The sequence below is a fragment of the Lissotriton helveticus genome, chromosome 10 (genome assembly GCF_964261635.1).
Source record: "Lissotriton helveticus chromosome 10, aLisHel1.1, whole genome shotgun sequence".
In the NCBI taxonomy this organism is placed as follows: Eukaryota; Metazoa; Chordata; class Amphibia; order Caudata; family Salamandridae; genus Lissotriton; species Lissotriton helveticus.
Window position 1 is genome coordinate 201,562,952 of NC_136071.1, and position 21,099 is coordinate 201,584,050.

Here is a 21,099-nt window from a genome sequence, read left to right on the forward strand (position 1 = left end):
AATAACAAGTCTCACGACTTATGCTGGCGTGACCTCAATCAGTTCTTACCAAATCATTAGGAATTCCGATTTATGAAAGCTAATAATGATTGCTAACATTGAAAATACTAACGAGATGATTACAAGATGAGTATAAGGGATACAATAGTAATATAATTGTGAGACCGCTATTGGAAACTATTAAGTAAGTGTTGTGTTTGGCAAACAATCAAAACAAGGCTAAGTTTCAAATGGTATTTTTTTAAACAATATATTTTTTGTGAAAATCCTTGACAGTGCAAGATGGCCGCTCCTGTAACTCCGATCGAAAAGAAAGCACGCTTGGTAAATGCCTAGGCAACCAGACAACGGGTCTGTGTAATAAAGTGGCCATCACGAAACAAAAGTGGGGTTTACATAGGTGGTAATTTAAATAAAACATACACAAAGAATCAATAATTAAACAATAACAAAACACGCTCTTAATACTTACTCGTTCCTTAAATAATTACCGTTTTTTACCAGTATTTCTTTTTGATATTGATAAGTAATACAATGATATTAATATATTTCCTTGTCAAGTGATGCTGAAACAAATTGACTCCAGCAAACGTTAATCATAAATACCTCATAGTTTACATGTTATATGCGGTGATTTAGTCACTCTTGAAACCTCAGTGGGACACTGTTATCGCCAATGTGATCCATTTCAAGATGTCCGCTAGGCTGCTGTGCGTCCCGAGGGGGCGGTGCGCTCCAAGAGTCCTCTCTCCACCTTCCTATGTTTGGCCACGTCCCCGGGCCACGTCGCTCGTCGCTCGCCATTTTCAGACCTACCCCAGCTGCAGTACGGAACCGGGCCCTTTCATTGCCAGGTGTGCAGTCAGTCAGCGTTATTTCACCAGGGCCCCGGTCGCAGCAACCCCCTCAGCATGAACGTCTTCAGACTTACCGGCGATCTGTCTCACCTGGCGGCTATTATCATCCTTCTGCTCAAGATATGGAAGACCCGGTCTTGCGCAGGTAAGAGGGGCCAGCAGGTGCAGACAGTATTACTTCGCAGATCCATGGGACCTTCCCAACCTGCAGTGTCTGACAGTTCCAGGGAACTCCCCTGCTGCAGGATATTCCCTTCCAGGAACCTCATTACTCTACACTCCCTGCAGCATCCAGGAAATCTCCAACACTTAACAGTTTTGTGCACCCCCATACTGCACTGCCTGCTGTGAAAAGTAATACAATGTCTTTTTCGTAGGGCATTTGGATGCCCCAGTCTGTTTTTTTTCTGCTAGATTAAGGACACCGCAACTTGCTTTACCTGCCAGATACTTGAACCACCCAGTGTCCGTTGTGTGCAAAATGCCTTGCCAACTTGGATTAAGAAGTAAGACACTAATTTTCAGACTGTTTGACTGTATGTCAAATACACTCTGGTGCTTCCCACCAGTGCTTGTCAGTTTCTTAGATTAGATCCGTCACTGCACAGCATCTTTTTATTTCAGCGTAACCACCCGAGACGTGGGTGTGTTAAAATTCTGAGATCCCCTTGCCTGTAGACTTTCAGGAATGTGTCTCATGACCTAGTACTTCCCATCACCATGACTGCCTTTTTTATTACACCTTGCTTTTTACTCTACGTAGTTTGTCTGGTACTCCTGCCTCTCCTATTACGGAACTTTCATACTTGTGACCGGTATCTAAAAGATTTCCTCTCTTGCAATTGATTTTGAGATTTAGAATGCACAAAATGAACTGATCCAAAATTTATATTTTTTTACTGTGTCCCTGAGGGATTGTATTGTGTGCATGCATCCGGCTCCGGCAGGATTGGGGTCAGGCTTAGTTGAAGTGGGAACCACACCTATTTTAAGATGTCAGAGCCACTCCCCGTGCTGATTGTATTGTCCCTGTTGTGTTGCGATCTTGTGTGACTCCCGTTATTGAATCAGAACACATTAGCTGACCCTAGGCAGTTCTGCAGGACGCTGTTTAAAACTCACAAGTTTCCAGTTCTATGCAGGATTAGCGCTTTCATTGTGTTTTTGCTTTGCAATCTGGGACTTGTAGTGCAAGTTTTGCCATTGTGATAAACAGGACTAGAAGTTCCAGGATGTAAAGTAAAACACCGGACTGCGTGAGATAGTCACGTAAGGAGCTGGTACAATTGAGCGCTCTAGCGTTGCAGGTAACTTGGGTTGAAGCATTGTAAAACTAGTGAATGCTATAGTACATTGTATAGTCTTCTGTTAAGGATCTCACCAGAGTGTCATAAACGGTCCAACAGAAATAGAAGGGATGTCATACTGTATTTACAGTATACCTAAGCTTATGTCTGCCATAGATGTGGCAAGAGTGACACTCACCACCCCGGACATTTGCCCTCTTCCTAGAGAGTGCAGGTGTCACGGGCGAGAGCGTGAATACATTCGAGGTCGGCGATCGATTGGTAGGCCTGGTCCCCCTCTGACGTGGCGGCTTCCTCTGTGCTGTAGCCTGCAGGCATTACATTTCAGGGTGGGATGGGAGCAGGAATGCCGTTGTGGCACATGAGAGCACTCTGCTCAGGGCTGGACAAAACCTACTAGCAAGCTTTTTGCTCCTTCCATACACAGCACTCATGCCATCGGGGGAGGGGTCAGGCGCATCGCACCTGATGTAGCAGATTTTATTATTTTTCTTCTCTCTCCCAAAATAACTTCCTCCGAGCATTTCTATGTGAGCAGGGGTTGATGTCAGAAACTCCAAGTCCCGCCTTTGAGTTTGTTTTACTCGTTGCCGAAGGGTTTCATTAGCAATAAATCATCGCACACGATTCATAATTGGGTTAAATATGAATCTTGTTAAGTTCACGGCTATTGCTTTGCTGCTGACAAAGCGAGAGATTGCATTACATTGGGACAGTAAATGTTGCCCGCGTGTTACTGCTTGGTTGAGCATCCCGACCTGTCGAGAGACCACCTGCGAAATCTGTGCTGTGACAGCCCTCCTCTGCTCGGCTTAAAGACATTTGGCAGCCACTTCGAGAATACCTACTGTCTCTGAAGAACGGACGGAGTGACATGTGAGGCTACTATGTCTATGTATGTGCCACCGGTTGTATTTGTCATATCCGAAAATATACTGTTGTAACCGTTCTAAAATGTGTCAGTCACAACCACTTAATCTTCCCATCCCCTTTATTTCTTTGACTCACTTATGTTGTGATGCTCTTACTGCTCCTAATGACCCTTTCCGATACATGAATGCACTACTCTTGTTACCCATGTAGTGTGTTGTTTATTTGCAAGGTTCCGTGGCTTACCTGAAAATGATGAATAATTAAAACAAAAAAAATCTGGATCTTGTATTCCAAACCCGAACCTCCTTCTTTTTGTAGTTTAAGTAGCCTCCATCCATAAATTATCGCGGGCACTGTCAAGGGTGCATTGTTTTCCTGCGGGGGTCCTTTGCAGTCGTAGGTGGGTTTCTGACGACCATTTGTACACATGAGTGCGAGATTGCGTGGCACATCAAGCTCCTGCGGCACCCATGAACCCTCTGCACCAGCACTGTGAAATATGTACCTAAGTGGGGCATAGACTGAGCCTACGGGTGAAACACTCTCTCACAGAAGCATAGGTGCTGACATCAGACCTTAACCAAATGGGTGGTGTAACAAAGTGACACTGAGACATATTAAGATTAAAGTAGGAGGCTTTGCACTCATGAATGAGTGGCTACCAGAGAGAGCCCTTAGCATCTTTGTCGTTTCCAGATCCATCTGCATAGATTGCTAGGGTGGTTCTAGACCCTCTGCACCCACAGGTGGCTCTTGCAGTAACTTGGATGGAGTTGCAGATTGAATCCCTTGCACCCTGACAATCGTTGATCACTCCACTTAAGGAACTCGTGTCAAAGAAACTTTCAGAGAAGTTTGGAGGGGTCTGTAACATGATCGAAAAGCAGGAATTATCTTTTAATTCAATAAACTACATTTGAGAATAGATTCATTTGGGTCTACTTTTTGAATGCTATTAAGATTTCTTGGCCTGATGAGCTTGAAGCCAGTGTGCACTCCAGCTTCCATGGTGCCCCTGCCCACACCACAAATATTTGAAGTCTGCAGGGTCCCTTGTGGTAGAGTAGTTCTACTATGAGCATAGCTGAGGGGGTAGGAAGTGTTTGAGGTTTTTGTTGACAGATTGCCAAACACCACGACGCGGGAGTCTCTGAGGCAGCCCACACCGCTGTGGTATGATGACTTCCCCATTTCTCAAGCAGACACTTTACGAGAAGAGTACCCCAAAAGGCTCGCCAGACTATGGCGACCTCCTCAGCATTATTTTGTTTTTGTGAACCATCCCTAAACTGGGGGCTAGCTTGTAAAACTCCTAAAGTCTCTGGCATGCTGACGGTTTCCTCCTAAAGTAAAGGACTTGTTGGTCATTCGTCATACCTCGGGTCACCATCATAAGGCCTTGTGTGGCGGGCCCAGAAAGAAAAAAATATCAGAAAGCGCCCCTTAATTAGGGTGGGCTTGGAAAACTGTAAAGCTTGCTAGAGTTTTCCAACAAGTAGTGCTAGCTGTTTGCCCACTATAAAAAAAAAACAGAAGTTTTCCTCCGCCTCTGAACGAGATGAGGGAGATGTGGCTTCGACTGAGTGGCACATTAAATGGTCTACAACAGATTAAAAACTTCTAATCAGCTCTGACCCATCCCCTTCGTAGCATTCAGTGTGTTCTTTCTTCTGTAGGTGGCAAGAGGGTCATGGCTAGTGGCTTTAGATTAATAAAAGCTCGGATGATCTGTCAGACAATTGATGATCAATATTTTTTTAGTTAGCAAAAGTGCATCTTATTTGAAATTTTCCAGAAAATAGCTTTGTACCCTGACACGTGACATACCCAGCATGTGTTTTTTTCCCCGCATGCAAGTATTAGGTTCCTCCCTAAATTACTTTTAATACTTCCCAAAGTGTGAAACGGCAGTGGTAGCAGCCTTTATTAGTTTTTAAGCAACATGGTTTAAGTAACATGGTCTAACAATTCACAAACCAAAAGGGTGTAAATGCATGACAGTAGCACCTCTTTGTTGTCACCCCCGTTTTTCAAGATCTGCCGGCTCCATCTTAATTCATGGCAAACGTGGGGTCTGTCAGACTGTTGAATCTTGCACGGATCGTGCATGTTTGGGACGCAAAAGACTCACTTTTTGGCCTGAGTTTTGATTTTTGTTAATTTAGAATATACTTTAGCGCTGTTATTGTGATAAGTTCCAACTTTGCGGTCACTAAGAGCCATGCTGCAGTGTTGCAGACATCATTTTTGCTAGTTTGTGAGGATGCGCGTAGTGGAAGTCCTTCCATACAATGAAGGTTGCAAACACCATTTTTGATGGACTGAATACTTGTCTCCTCCATTGTTTCGTAAAGATTAAGTCACACTTCTTGACTTCTTGATGGGTGCCAGTATGCTTTTCATTCAGAGGCTCAACATGTTAATTTATTTTGTAATTTTATTTGTGTGTGTGTGTATGTGTATATATATATATATATATATATATATATTTTTATATATATCTATATCGCGCACATTTCGACTGCATTTCATTTTTTTATGCCCTCATATCGAAAGTAATCTTCTCTTTAGCAGGGTACTTAGACTAGCTCTGCTTCTCCTTGATAAATTGTTTGTTTTTTTCTTCCACTGTGAGGGCTACTGTTTCAAGTCCAACCCGTAGTGTCTGTTCCCTTTTGTATACTGGCCTCTTACTATTGATCTTGACTACTCGACATCTTTGAGTGTTCTGTCACCCTTAATAGTTGTCCTACATTGTCTCTGTCCTGGTGATGACCTAAAGAACAGTATATGAAGTTGAAACATTGCCGACATCACAAAATGGACTGAGCTGTGATTCATAAAAAAATATTTATACCGAGCTCCATTTTTTGGACCACAGTCGTTTGCTCTCTGTTTATGGGCCCACATACTCGCAGTTATACAGTTTTTCTTCAAGTGTGTCATCATGGGGACACAGCTGTTTTGCGTTTTTTTTTTTTTTTTTGTCCTTGTACATTGTTTTCATAATCAAAAGGAATTTGTTACAGAGGCTAGCGTTTCTCTATACTTTTCACATTAGTTGTTTCCAGCAATCGAGTAGCTATTAAACACATAAACTTGTACTGTAATGAGTTCATAGTGAACCATTGTTTCTCGTAACGCATGTCGGCAACTGAATGTTGTTGACCTCTTCTTGTGCTTAGGAGAAAGTCCTAGCATCCTTACGTATTTACGAACAGCTAACCTTTGCAAATGACTTTTTGTGATCTCTTTTGGTGCAATGCTTTTCCATTCATCAAGTTACGTTATCTGCTTGTTGAGTTGGATTATCCTGTTTTAAGTAATTTAATATAGTTAACATATTAACTTCTTGTATATTAACTTGCTTGTAGGATGTGGACTCACTTCTGTTGGCAACAGCCACCATGAGTCCGAGAACGGCTCCATAGAACATATGTATGCTTCGTGTTTATTATGTACATCTGTACCTTGGACTTGTGTTATAGTTCAAGACATGAGACCTTAAAACGACGTGCAACGTATTTGTGATAATTCTTTTGTCTTCTTTAAACACTACAGTTTTGAGATCAGTGTTCATGATGTGAACATGATTTTGTGTTATTGGAGAAGAGAAAGAATAATGGAAAAAGAAGTAATCATTTGATTATCCTTTTTTGAATTACATTTAAGAATTTAAGGTTTGTGTTTCCTGTTGCAGACTAAAGCCCACCCCAAACTATCTAAAATAGGATCTTTACACTACCAGGGATACGTTGTTACTTCATCAAATGACTGATTGCAGCAACTAACTGCTAAAGGCGACTAGATAACTTTTGCAAATTGTTGGGCACTGCACTGGCCTCCTTGTGTGGCAATCTTAATAACTCTTGATTGAACTAGAATGTTTTGTTTCTTATATCTGCAGATCATGCCACAGCAGATCAGTTATGTAGAGAGTGTTTGACTAGGAAAGCGCCACAATTGTACAGCCTCACTCCCCAGTGGCCCTAATATAGTTAATCCTGTTAAAGACTTTTAAACCACTTTATGGGCATAGAGCAGGGGGACCACGATTTAGATTCATGCAATGCTTAGTGTCTGTCACTTGCACAATAATCTGGAATCTCTACTGCATTATTCGATACAACACGTAGTTCAATCGGGGTCACTAAGTTTCACCAGAGTTTGGCATAGACAACGGTGTCCAAGCAAAGTTCAATGTTTTCCCGCTTGTAGCTAGTGAGTGGCTTTAAGTAGTTATCCATTAAATGACCTGCCAAAATGTGCCTTTGTAAACTATTGAACGTCTGTACTTAACAGCCTTTTAACATTTTTGGCAGCTCTCCGTTTTAAAACCAACCCTACACACAAGCTTTGTTTTCTTACCTGATACAAACAAATTAGGCTTTTATTATCAAAGTCTCTCAGAAAGGTTTGTAAAACCAACCTCCGACTAGCTTGGTTTCAGGCCCTATACAAGATGACAAGTCTGTGCTGGCGTTTTCATAGCCTCTTCTCAAGGTATCAAACGCTGGCCGCACCTACAGTGTTTAATCGACCAGTGGTAAGCAGGCTACTTCCGGTTCCTGAAACCAGCTGGCCAGGTACACGTTGCACTGCATTTACCCGGTAGAGTGGTTTATTGGAAGGCAGCACGAGAAGGCATTGTGTTAATTCAGTTCGTACAGCACTGGTGCCAGCACAGAGAGTTACAATTATTTATTTAATCATCTCTTTTGAATAATCTTAAGAAGTGTCTGTTGAAGCAGGCTCTTTAACCGCATTTTAGGGATTTACTGTTGTGTACAAAGGGAAGGATTTTGTATTCGTTACTGGAGTTAGGAGATCCTTTAAGTCTTTCTGAAAGGATGTGTGAAGAGGAGGAAGAAGGTTGCAAAAACTCCAGATATGGTAAAATGCTGGCAGCATGCTACAGTTTAATGACCGACTATTCATCTGAATTATAACCATCAAATACATCTTTATTCAGTTATCGTGAAATATACAGCACATTTGCATGCAATAATTCCATGTTAACAAGAAAGACTGCACAACATGTCAACCATTTGTCTTAACAATGCCTTATTGGGATACATTTAGATCTAAAACTATGGGTCAAGCAGTAACTTTCTGAAGTTAAAATATCCGATAAAAGATCCTGTTTTAATAGGAAATTGCGAGAAAAAATGAAGTCACCTTAAGAAACCTCATTGACACTCCATTAATTTTCTATTGCGCAGGGCAGTTTTCCGGAATCCTCAAACTGCATGACACACAAGTGGATCAGATAACATTTTTTTTAAAAACCTTTATTTATTGAAGTTTTGGTGGTAACATTGATGTGGGTACATTAGTCATATATGTATCAGTATCAGAAGGCGGTACACAGTGGTAGGCATGCGGTATGTGCATTGCGACCAGAATTTTACATTAAAATTGTCCATCATAATTAATCATATCTATCAATATTCAACAAAGGCGGTGGTATCACAGTTGCCCGTACGGCCAGAGTGCCATATATAAACATCACTCGGTGAACACTCATGTCTAACTATAAGTAACAGTAACACCCGGAATAGTGTGGAATATCATAAAAACATAGTAGTTGTAATACGTCATCTTCACACAATATATAGCAGGAAAGTATTGGCAAGGTGAGGTGGCAGTGGACGAGGTTAGAACACCAGAAACCTTCTCTTCACAGAACCCGGGCGGGTCTCCCTCCCGCATTATCGCCAACCCAACCCAGTTCCCCTTGCATAGCCTTCTACTCACAAAGCGCACCAGCCTCTGCCTCCTTTTATGTTACGAGAGTCAAAACGCTCATACGACAGTTAGTGTATCAAGTATCTGATGCTCCCTGGTGATCGGATTATTATAATAAAGAGACAACGGTTCTTATAGACAAAATGAATAATAATAGAATAATAAACACATAATGGCAATACATTTGTAAGGAAGGGGATAATGCAAGAGGGAAAAGAACCACTACACAGTTACACATTCAATATTTATATTTGCAACAGAAAAGAATATATCCTTTTTAAAAAGATTTTTAACAGTTCTAGTATTTTGTGCAGTGCAACCCCAAGTGAAACAAGGAACCAGTGAACAGTTATGTACAGTGATGTAGTAAAAAAACGGTTTCCATATGTACAAGCAAAGAACCAATAGATATATAATAGCAGGGATGTCTACTAACACCAGCTATTTGAGGTCTTTTTGTACTCGTGTCGACGGCGTTTCAACCCCTTGGTGGATGTGGGGTTTCTTCAGGACAGTTGGTATTGGGGGTATCTGATTTATGAGGACAGCCCAGGTGAATGTGTTGTCTCCCGTGTTTGTGGAAAGTAATCAAAAAGCACTTGCGTGAGTACCCAGCCGGGTGCTCACGACCATGAGGTGTGGGCTGCCTTCTGCGATCAGAGGCGCTTTGCTCCAGCAGATAGCATTTCAAAGGTACCCCAATATCGTTTGGTCTGGAAGCCACTGGCAATAGCTCAGCATATGTCGCCAGTTGTTCCTGGCAGTATGTAAGGTCATCGATCCAATCCTTGAATTTAAGTGCCCTCCCTCTGCCCCATCGGCACGCCACCCGTCTCTTGGCCACAAGCAGCGCCAGCGCAACAAATTTGCGGTTTCCTGCCTGGAGGGGCTCAACATATCCAAAGAGTGCCAAAATAGGGGATGGCGCCACCCTGGTGTTTATCATCTTAGACAGGGCAGAGAACACCTGCTGCCAGTATAGATGCACTCCCTCGCAGGCCCACGCTAAATGTAGAAAGTCGGCACCTGGAGCATGACATCGATCGCAGGTGTCTGTGTAGCGCAGTCCGTATCTGTGCAGGCGTGTAGTATAACCTATGCAGGTATTTATAATGAATTATTCTAAGTCTGCTGCTGGATGAGATACGTTCGGTCTGTTGTGAACAGAAATTCCATTGCCTATCCGTCAGCTCAATTCCCAACTCCAGGTCCCACTTTGTTTTAGCTATCGGAACCGGTAATTCCCTCCGTGTGTGTACTGTCTTATAAATTGCACATAGGGTCTAGTCAGGGTGGTCCACGTGAGTCTCGGGCTTTTCCCACCCCATACCAGTCGGGTAAGTTCTGACCGCAATTGCTGGAATAAGTACCTGCCAGGGTAAAAGGGAATATTCAGGAATAAATAAAGCAACTGTGGAAGGATCACCATCTTTATCAAGGATGCTCTGCCGGCTAGTGACAATGGCAGAGTGATCCAGCGCGTTACCTTGTCCACTATCCGGACCATGGTTGTACCATAGTTGAACCTCAAACTCATCCTTGTCGTTCGAAATGTGTAATCCTAAATACTTGAAATCATCCTCACACCATAGGGAACTTCGTTGTTGCAGCGGTAAGTGGAAAGAAGCACGATTTGCTCCAGTTTATGGTGACGCCGGACAATTCGCCAAAGACTATGAACTCTCTAAGGACGGCGTTCATATTTTGTTGGGGGTCTCAGATATACAGCGTAATATCATCTGCATAGAGGGATATCAAAATTTGCCTCTGATTACACTGCAACGCCTTGTCCTTATGATGTTGCCGCAGTTTTGCAGCTAGGGGTTCCACTGTGATTGCAAATAGTAGAGGCGATAGTGGGCATCCCTGCCTCGTGCCCCTTGTGACGGGAATTTCCTGAGAAACCCTCCCATTAATAATTACCCTCGCCATAGGTGAAGTATACAACAACCGAATCCAAGATAGGAAAATGGGCGTGAACCCCATGCTGTTCATCACCCCAAATACATAATCCCATTCCAGCGAATCGAACGCTTTAGTGGCGTCCAGAAATATCGCCGCCATCGGCAGCTCCTCTGAGACGTTGTTCATGACTGTAAAGAATGTTCGCAGGTTGTGGGATGTCTCCCTACCAGGAACAAACCCCGACTGATCAGGTAAAATCAGACCTTCCATGATTAGGTTAAGCCGCGTAGCAATAAGTTTCGCCAGGATTTTGATATCACAGTTGAGCAACGACAGGGGCCGATAGGAATCACAGCTAGTAGGCGATTTCCGTGGCTTAAGCAACGATGTGATAAGAGCTACTCTCATGGAAGGGGGTAGATGCCCAGCTTCCAGCGCGTCCTCGTAAACTTCCCGTAGGATCGGGGCCATAAAGTCTATATAGGTTTTATAAAATTCGATTGGAATACCGTCCGGCCAGTGGCTTTACCCGATTGCATGGGCATGATAGCCTCTCGCACCTCGTCCAGTTCAAACGGGGCGCTCAGGAATTTCTGCTGCACATCACTCAGCCACCCCAGGGACACATCCCCAGGTATTCATTTAAATGTAGTGTAGAGCTTAGCATAATGCGCAGTGAAGGCATTCAATATGTGGGCAGTGTCTCTATAGACCAACCCATCCACTCCCTCAATTTCCAGCACCACAGCTGTGTGCCTTGCCGTAGCAATCGTCGTGGCCAGTGCTTTGCCAGGTCTTTCACCTTTGCCGTAACGGCGGGCCGACCAGTAACGCCCTCGGAATTTGGACTCCCTACCAGCCTCCTCCGTGTATTCCGTGAGTTTTTCCCTCAGTTGTCACCCCGTCTGGACACACAGATAGCGTCTCCTCCAGCTGTTTAAGTTCCCTCTCAAGTGTAGTCAGCCTGTTCAATATGCTTTTTAGCACCCTAGACCCTTTTGCTATGCAGATCCCTCTCAAAGTGACCATAAAAGCCTCCCATATAGTTTCAACATGGTCTACGGTACCCTTATTACGTTCAGAGAAGTCTAAAGTCTCATCCCTAAGCTCCTCTTGAAATACAGTATCAAGGAGCATAGTGGGTTGCACGCGCCATCGTGCTCTCGGTGGGCCTAAGTCCTCTGCGTTCAAGGTAAGTCGCACAGGCGCATGGTCAGAGTACATCCTAGCCAAGTGTTTCACGTCTGAGATTGCTGGGCATAGCCCCTGAGAGAGAAATATGTAATCTAAGCGTGCCCAAGATGCCACCTGTGCAGTAAAGTGTGTGCCCTCACGCGCATCTGGATGAAGGTGTCTCCAGGTATCTACCAGGCTATACTCCGTAAGAGTGTTGTGTAGCTCCGTGCGTGTTTTAGTGTAATGATCGGGGCTCGGGTGCGATCTGTCAAACGCAGGGTCACGTGCAACGTTAAAATCCCCGCCCCATATTATATGGTCAGTCCCGATGTCTACGACATTGGCCCAGAGTTCAGTGAAAAAGCGCGGGTCATCCAAGTTTGGGCCATAGCAACAAATTTGCGTGAACGACACATGTCCCAGTCGCCCCCACATTATACAGTACCTCCCCTGTGCATCGTGTTTCTCTCCCGCCAATGTGAATGGTATGCCTTTTTTTACTAGAATCGCTGTGCCCCTCGCGTAGGTCGAATACGTAGAAAACAGCCTGTGCCCCGCCCATCTGCTAGCAAAAGTATTATTCGGTTGCGGTTTGAAATGTCTCTTGGAGAAACGCAACGTGTATGGTGTGTCTATCCAGATATGCCAGCACTTGCCGCCTCTTACGCGGATCACCCAGCCTCCTCACGTTCCATGTGATAAGGTTTAGGTCACTTAGTGCCATGAATCACAGAAAAACCAGTGGAAAAGCCATGTGTCAACCTCGCCATCAGGAGAAAAGCACTGTTCGCCCGCAACATACAACCAGTGGCATCTGACCTGCAATGTTCAACATTTCGCCACTCCGACTTTAAAACCATACCAGCACTGTGACACGCATCAGCATAACATGCGTCCTCCAATTGTACCTCCTTACAATAGTGTACCTCGCATTCCCTCCCAACCACCCCCTCCCCCTCTCCCATCACTGATGGAAACGGTCCTACCCGGTGGTGTACAAACAACAATTATCATTGCAATAATACAGCCTCTCATCATATCGCCCCCCCTCCTGCTCACCACCCACTGAAGCAGCCCCAACTTGCCAGAATACTCTACCAACCCCCCACCCTTACCTTCCAACAACAACAACCTTGTCCTCAAGTTGACATCAGCCAGTACAGGGGAACACCCGCTGGGGGACATCTCTAGGTGGTCACACAGCCACTCCCCCCGCCCCCAGCCGTACGATCTCTGGGCTGAATTCGAGGAGGGGAGGTGGGGCCTGGAATACATTACCACCGGAACACTCAGTAACATCTCGCCTGTACGTCCATTAAGTGTCCTCAGCCTCGGTGCCACGCTTGTGGTACCAATAATCAGTACCGAAGCCCTGCAAAGCCAGATCTGGTTTGCCACATAGGCATCTCAAGCTTCCTCGTCTGTTTCTTGTGCATTGTCTTGGTGTGCAGGGCCCCGTCCGTTCGTACCGCGTTGTACTCGCTTCAAAGTTCATAAATAGTCCTCCACCTGCTGTGGGTTCGTAAAGAAGCGCTGTTTTCTTTGGTGCGTCACCCGGAGCCCAGCAGGATACAACAAAGCATAATCGATTTGTACTGCGCGAAGTTTCTTTTTCACATCAATGAACTTGCGACGTTCCTTCTGGACTATTGGAGTAAAGTCCGGATAGATGGAGAAGGACATTCCTTCGTAGGTCAGAGCTTGCTTTGTACAAGCTGCGCCACATCCCGATCTCGATAATTTACCAATCGCGCTATGATGGGCCTTGGCGGGTTCCCGGGTGTTGGCTTCAGTCCAAAGGATCGGTGGGCTCGCTCGACTATGAACTGCGTGGAGAAGGCATCAGTCCCAATGGTGGCCAAGAGCAGCTTTTCTATATAGTCCTCCAGACGCCCAGTGTTTGTGGATTCCGGAACCCTGGTTACGCGGATATTATTGTGTCTACCACGGGCTTCTAAATCCTCGTTCTTCGCAGCTATGACCCATAGTAGCTTATCCATCCTTGTAAGTTGCGCCGCGTGACTAGCAGTGGCGTCATCATTTTCCAAAATGCGCCTCTCTGTCTCCTTAATTCTTTCTTCGTGCTGATCCATTTTGTGCACAATCGCGTCCATTCTGGATGACATCCTATCCACTTTATCTACCGCCGTGGCGAACCCTTGCCGCATTTCTTGCAGGATCTGTTGGACATCTATCTCTTTTGTGGCTGACCCACCAACCGCCAGATCTGACCTACTCGATTCTCCACTCACCGAGGTAGTGCTCGGCCCTTTCTTTGTTGCGTCAAAGGTGAGCTTTGATTGACGGGAGTCTGGTTTCCCCATATTTACACAGATCAGGGCACCGCTATCCAGTGTCCGCGCTGTGCCTTCCGTCGATCGCATATATTCACAGGCAATTCGTGACAGTCTCTTACCCTTTCAGGGTTTATACCAATATTGAGCGAAGGCCCGGTGTACGCTTGATATGTGGCTCTCCCAGCACCCCACGTCGCCCGCGCTGAGCGGCTACTAATTTATGCGGCTATGTCCACGCACAGCAGCCTCCCTTAGTCCAGTGTTGCCGGGCTGTAAACTCACACGCTACCCATGCTATTGGGCGTCCGGGCTGTCCATGCCTCGGTCCCGCTGCCTTCAGGGGGGTCCTCCGCTACGTAGTGCCCAACACGGCGGCCCTGTCATGCCACACAGCACCCAAAGGTTGGAGCTCCACACTGTGCGCGTGAATCACGCCCAGGACTCACCCGGCCAGTCCCACCAGTCAGAGCGGTCCCTCCACCAGAACGCTGCCCTGCACACCGTCGCTGTCACAGTGGGGGGGGGGGGGCCACAGCTGCCCGTTAGTGCATGGATCGCCACTTGTGCCCGTTCTTGCCTTCCACTCCAGGGGCACGACTCTGTGTCCCCGCGCTCAGCATGCACCTCAGGCCGCCAGCGATGGTGCCGTTCTACCGCTCTCTGTTGGCATTGTCTCGGGCTCACAGCAGTATCGGCCTCGCCGTCTCCCCGTAGCCGCTATCGCACCGCACAGCCTCACCAATTTATTTGCAGGGTAAGGTGCTCAGCTCCTCACCACTCTGTTGTAGCGCAGCGACAGTGGCTCCAGCTCCCCAGTAGCAGCGGCTGATATTGGGCACGAGCCCGCCGTCCGCAGCTGCGGCCTGTGCCCCACACGGCAAGCCGCGGTCTTTCCTGGTCGCTGAGGCCGACTGCACCTCACCTCAGCGCTCCGGCGCCTTTCTCGGGTGATACTTCCTCTGGTCACAGCACTGACACGCGGCAGCCGATGTACTCCAAACTTCCACCGAGGCTGGGGAGTATCACAATCTTTAGTTCAGCGCGTTACCAGCCAGTTCACGAGCCAGTTAGGTAGGATATTTTAAGGATTGTTTTCCAGGCTACAGGAGCCTCACTCAAAGGCGGCCATTCTGTTGTGCGCTCTCTAGCGCCCCCCGTGGATCAGATAACATACGAAGAAAATATAAAGGTCTATTTTGGTAAAATCTACAAAATTTTAAAACCGGTGGCAGATTTTTACGTCTGGACGCCTGATGAATTTGCAGAAAAAAGAAGCATACAAATGATTGAGGGGAAGGGATTCATCAGACGGACAGACCAAGATTGATTTTTATATCAAACTGACCTAGCGGGACGCAAAAGTGGCTTCTGATGATACTTAGGCAAAATTTTGTCAGACGAGCCCATTTCCATGCATTTTTCAAAAATAGTCCAATATAGTTCAGTGCTCAAGTCTGCATGAATTGCAGCTAAATCTCTCACAGTAGGTTTGGTCAGATCTCTACTTTCCCTATTGGCAGTTGCAAAATTCAATTACAGATCCCTCACCTTGGTTCGCTTGCCTTGCGTAATCGTGTGTGGTGATGTAAACAGTTCGAGCCTGCCTAGTACTTCTGCAGTTTTCTTGACGTAACTCAGCCACAGGATCCTGATCCCATGATCATAAAAAAAACAATTGGTGATAACTTAATGGGTGAACAATGCTTTCTGATCACTCCTATCCAGGTCCAGAGGAGGAGTGGGGCGAGCCCCGCCCATCGGCCCGATCTGGCATGCCCAGTGCCTCATGTAAAAAGTGATGTAGGCTACCTGGGCTTACTCCCAGCAGGTGCCTGCAAAAGCGATTTTCCTACTGTTGTAACCTGAAACAATCCCGAAGCCCCATAAGTCAGAACAGGTACACATTTGAATTTATGCATTTCTAAAAGGGGTAAAACTGGTTTGCTACTAACATTTCAAGGCACATCATGCTGGGCCCCAAGTGAACGGTTAAAACAAAGACAGTTTTGAAATGCCAGGTAAAAAAACAGCTTCTAGTGTCAGAGGTCACTCCAAGATAGGGGAATTCAGTCACCGTTGTAATGAGGTTGTCCTTGATGGATATGGGTCTAACCTTGATACTTTGTTGCCCGCACACCATGTAATGGGTTTTAGATCTGAATTTTCCATAAACACAGCAAAGTTCTTAATACGTCCCCATAAACTGTTAGGCGTGCATGAGAGTAACAGAGCATCATCTGCATAGAGCAGTGCTAGAACTGGTGTTTTTTACCTTAGGGAGATCCAGTCCCTTAGCTGTTAGAAAAGGTGTCAGGCCATTTATGTATAAAAGAAGCAAATTTCGACTCTAGGACACAACCCCGTCTTACGCCTCTAGACAGCCGAAAAGTGTTGTTGCACTCCCCCTCTGTGCCATTCCTAACCATTGCTGACACCCATCACTATAATGCATGTAAAATAAGAAATACATCTAATGCATGTAAAATAAGAAATAAATCTAAGGCTGGGCCAAACCCATCATGGCTAAGATGAGCCGCAGTTTGGAACAGCTCACACAATAAAAGGAACTACATAAGTCCATAAATGCGAAAAGGGGGCACCCTTTTTTGTAGTTGTATACTTTCCTATCATTAAGCTCAAATTAAGGTACTGTTCCTGCGTCCCCAATCCTCTATGCGCCTATTGATTCCTATTGATAGCACCAGACTGCTGAACCTAGAACTCTATCCTAAGTGGGATGATTTGGACAACCACTTTTACTACCAAATCCAACAAATATTCATTGGTCAGTGGCAGCAGGTTGCCTTTCTTAAATACAGAGACTAGAACCGCTAGTTTCCAGCAGGTCTTGAACCTGTGGAGTACCGCATCATTCAAGGCAATGGAGTTAACTTTTAAAGGTAGGTTACTTATAAAGCTCAGTTGGGACCCCATCAGGTTTTTCTAGAAGGTCTGAAGGCGATCCCTAAGGACATCTCTTCAACAGTAAATCTAATATCAAGGGGAAACGTAAGAGGTCATCTGCTTGAAGCTCACTGATCATTCTGAAAAGAGTAGATATGTTTAAAATGACTAGTCTAACTAGCTGTGCTAATGTTGGTCCCTAGTCCATTACTCTGAACTGTCCTTCTTTTTTTATTTATTTTTTTATTTATTTTATTTTTAGTCATAGTATCCCAGAAGCACTTGTTTCTCTCTCTTTACAGGTTCTAATCCGACTTTCCAAGGTTTCCTCTATGAGGATATGCTTTCTATTTTTAATGGCTGATTTATACTCGTGCCTTGCTAGGGCAATGTGGTACTATCCCTTGGGTTCTGTTTAAGTGTGAGGCGCAAGCGTTGGTTGGCCGTCCTACACTCCCTGTCAAACCAGCTAACCGTGTTAGAGTTGTTGTTTTTCCCTGAGGCAATAAAATAAATGTAATGGTACAATTTCGGCTTTTGAAGGCTACCATCATAACCGCCACGGGGCAATCGGCAGCTAAAAGTCGATCAAGGATCCGATTAAGATTGACCTTAACTGTAACAGTACACAGAATATTCATATTCACGGCCTGCCCCTTGGCCTAAGACCAGTGTCCTTAGGAGTTCGGTCATACACACCTTTGTAGGCTGGTAATGGTGGGCCTTCTGGAAGCCGTAGTACTAATTAATTTGGGTTGTGGTCACTAAACCCATTTCCTACGATAATCCCTGACCCATACACTCTGAAATACCCTTGGAAAGAAAAATATAATCTATAAAGATTTCTTTCCCCCATTGCATAAAAGTTGGTATTCATGCCTCTGGGTCACCAGCAATTTTGAACAGGTTGCAAAGGTCAAACCGCATAGGTTATAAAATAGATGGTGGCCTCTCCAGTCTGCCTTTTGGCTAGATGGAGTAGTATCTAAGACCAAAAAGGGATCACATTGTGTTAAATTGTAGCTTGTACTGAAGCCCCCTCCAACAGTCACGTGAAATTCGTTCATCTGGCCCTGGTTATTAAGATTTTCATGACTTCAAATAAGATTATGATTTGACAACCCATCTGCGTTTTTACCAGCGGATATCGTCGTTCACCTTTTTCACCCATGGCTCACACGCGGAGACCGGATGTCTGTTAGTATCTGCCACCTGAGGACCTAGCCGGAGCCCCTTGTAGCTGGCGGCGCTTTCCCTTACTCTTTTCAAACATCTTGTATGGCGACTTAATATATTCACATCGATCCACCACCGGCACTACGTGACCGTCTGTGCCTGAAGTTGAGCTCTTTTTTTAATTTAACTACTTCCGACATTCTGACGTTCCAACACCGCCGAAGCCTTCACATTACCGTTATTGATTAGCTTCTGATCCCGATGTACGATATCTCATGTTGTCAGTCCGTGATTCACTATAAGGACAGTGTTTAACAGCTATCCTTCACTGTCCAGATACCCCCACCTTTGTCTCTTCAGAGACCCGTGCCCTGATGAAGGTGAGACCTGATCCAGTTCACACACCGAAACGTACGTCGGCACCACCACAACAGTAATCTGGCGAAGCCCACTGCATTTTGAATCTTTGGATTATTTGTTTGTATTTGGGATATTACCTGAAATATTTATTGTGTAAAATTGCATTATATACTGGTTGATCTTGTAATTTCTTGATTTTGTATTGTTATGAATTTGGAGACAAAAGCAGCATTGTATTTAGGAGGACCCCCAAGTCTCCCAGTGTTATTATTCAGAATTGTTGGTCTTCGCTTCTTGTAATTTTTTTTTTTTTATTGAACTGGAATGAGTGGATCCTGTAGGATCTGGACGAATGAGATTTAGTGAGTATGTATTGGAGTGATTGGTTGAATGAATGTGTTGTGTGGTGGTATATAATTTTATTAATTTTTTTTTTTATTATTGTTTCCAAAGAACATACAAACACCTTCCATATTCATCTCACAATACAATATCTTAGCAGTCCAAGTGTCCAGAACAATGTTCCACAATACAATGATAACACGATACTTGTGCAGGTCAACATCAAAAACATATATCAGTGGGATAGTAGCATAGGAGTCTCGCCCTCCCGTATTCTTTCTACATTGTCCGAGCTCTTCAAACCTTCTGGCATGAATACTATTGGGGTCCATCCGAGGGGACGTTTATACACATGCAAAAGTAAATAAAAAAAATAAATAAGAAAACCAACAGAAACATGTTTTTGATATTGCTACACTATTCTTTAAATTCTGTATACATAGTGTCACCTCCTTCCCTCCTTCCTCACCTACCATTAAGCTCTCACGTCCCCACATCTGCTGTGGCCGATTCTCCGTTACTTCGGTCAGCTGCCGCATTGTTAAGTAAATAGCATGTGAGGGAGTCCCAGATATCATTCGGCCTAGAAGCCACCGGCAGCAATTCCGCATATGTAGCGAGCCTTTCCTGACCAGTTATTAAATCATCCATCCACATCTTAAACTTAGGCGCACGCCCCCTCCCCCATCTGCAGGCCACCCTTCTTTTGGCCATAGGTGTATATAATTTTGCTTTACATGTTTGTTCCTTTGATATAATATCAATTGAAACCAATGAATTGTGTATATATATGAATACTGATTAAAACTCATTTATAGATTCATGTCTTATTTATTTTTATTTTTTTATTTTGGAGATTTATAGAGCGCATGGCTGCCCAAAAGCGTCCCAGCGCTATCTGAATCCACTATGATCTCCAGAGGAGGATCATTTATCATGATTTAATGATATTTCTGCTCTTGGGAGGGAGTTTTCTATTACATTGACTTTACTAGCACTTGTTGAGTAATTCTAGGTGGGGACTTTTTTCGTCTTATTATATTGACAACCCATCGCCATCACCGGATTATAAAAGTTAATAAGAAACAGTTATAGCCGTAACAGCTAACTTCCAGGGTGACTACAGACAACTCGAAATACCTTTAAAATGTTTAGAGATTCGAACCGTTGTGGCCGGCCTCCTCCCCAATGCTCTGCCCCTGGCCATACTAGCATCGGGTATAGCAAACGTTTCAAACCCATCCCAGACAATATTATCTTGATGCCAAGTTACCTGTAACATTGCAATAACACATTTGGAAATATGGTTACACCAGCTCAAGTTTATCCATTTGGCACTTAAGCCGGAAATATTCCAACATCATAGATGGATCTGTAAGTCCATGATTTTCCAGGCCTGGGATGAAGTCCCAACAGAAGCAAGATCTTCCGAGTTGCTGGAAACCTCATTTAAGCCTGCTTCTGCTACAGCTGGTCGACAGGCACTAGATCATTCAGTATCCTCGAGGCTCATTAGGTATGCAAACTTATTAGTGAGAGGGTGTTTGTGTGGACCATTGATTGAAAATCCTTAAGGGGCAGAACAAACCAAATAGGCTGAGAGCGATAAAGATGTCTATAAGAGTAACCCGGTGGTTAAACAATATTAGAACATTGGAATGTTGGGAGCTCCATTGCAGACAACGGAGTGCTCCCTGCTTCTACGGGCCGGTAAAGGCCCGCAGAGCAAAATTCCAATGTTCTATAAAGGCTTCGAGAGCTTCGAGAGGCCTTTGTTTAATTTGTTAGAACATTCTGCCCTCTAGTGGCAGAATGTTCTAATAGCCTTATAGCCCTTCGTAGCAGGGCTATACAGCTATTAAAGTCCCGCTGTTTCGTTAAAGTCCCTCGCCTTCGGCTCGGGCCTTTAACGATTCAGCGGGCCTTTAATAGCCGGTATAGCCCGCTACGGCGGGCTATAAGGCTATAATGAGTTTGCTTTGAAGATTCCCTGAGCCAGTGGAGCACATTGTGAGATAAGCCGGCCAGCTAAACACGGGTTCCTGCAATTACTCACCACATAGTCCCCATTAAATTGTTTGATTAGGGTACCAACCCACTTGAATCTCTCGCCAAGGAGGATGTCCTTACACTCGACAAGATTGAAATCTGAGT

General features: G+C 44.8%; 1 protein-coding gene across 1 annotated transcript in view; it reads left to right on the top strand.

The window, feature by feature from the left end:
- Positions 1-765: 765 nt before the first annotated feature.
- KDELR2 (KDEL endoplasmic reticulum protein retention receptor 2) overlaps positions 766-21,099 on the top strand; it is a 99,548-nt gene continuing 79,214 nt past the window's right edge. The window contains exon 1 of the mRNA XM_078665136.1: positions 766-1,002. Within this exon, the coding sequence (XP_078521262.1) occupies positions 912-1,002 (91 nt within the window). The 5' untranslated portion in view covers positions 766-911. The remainder of the gene's footprint in view (positions 1,003-21,099) is intronic.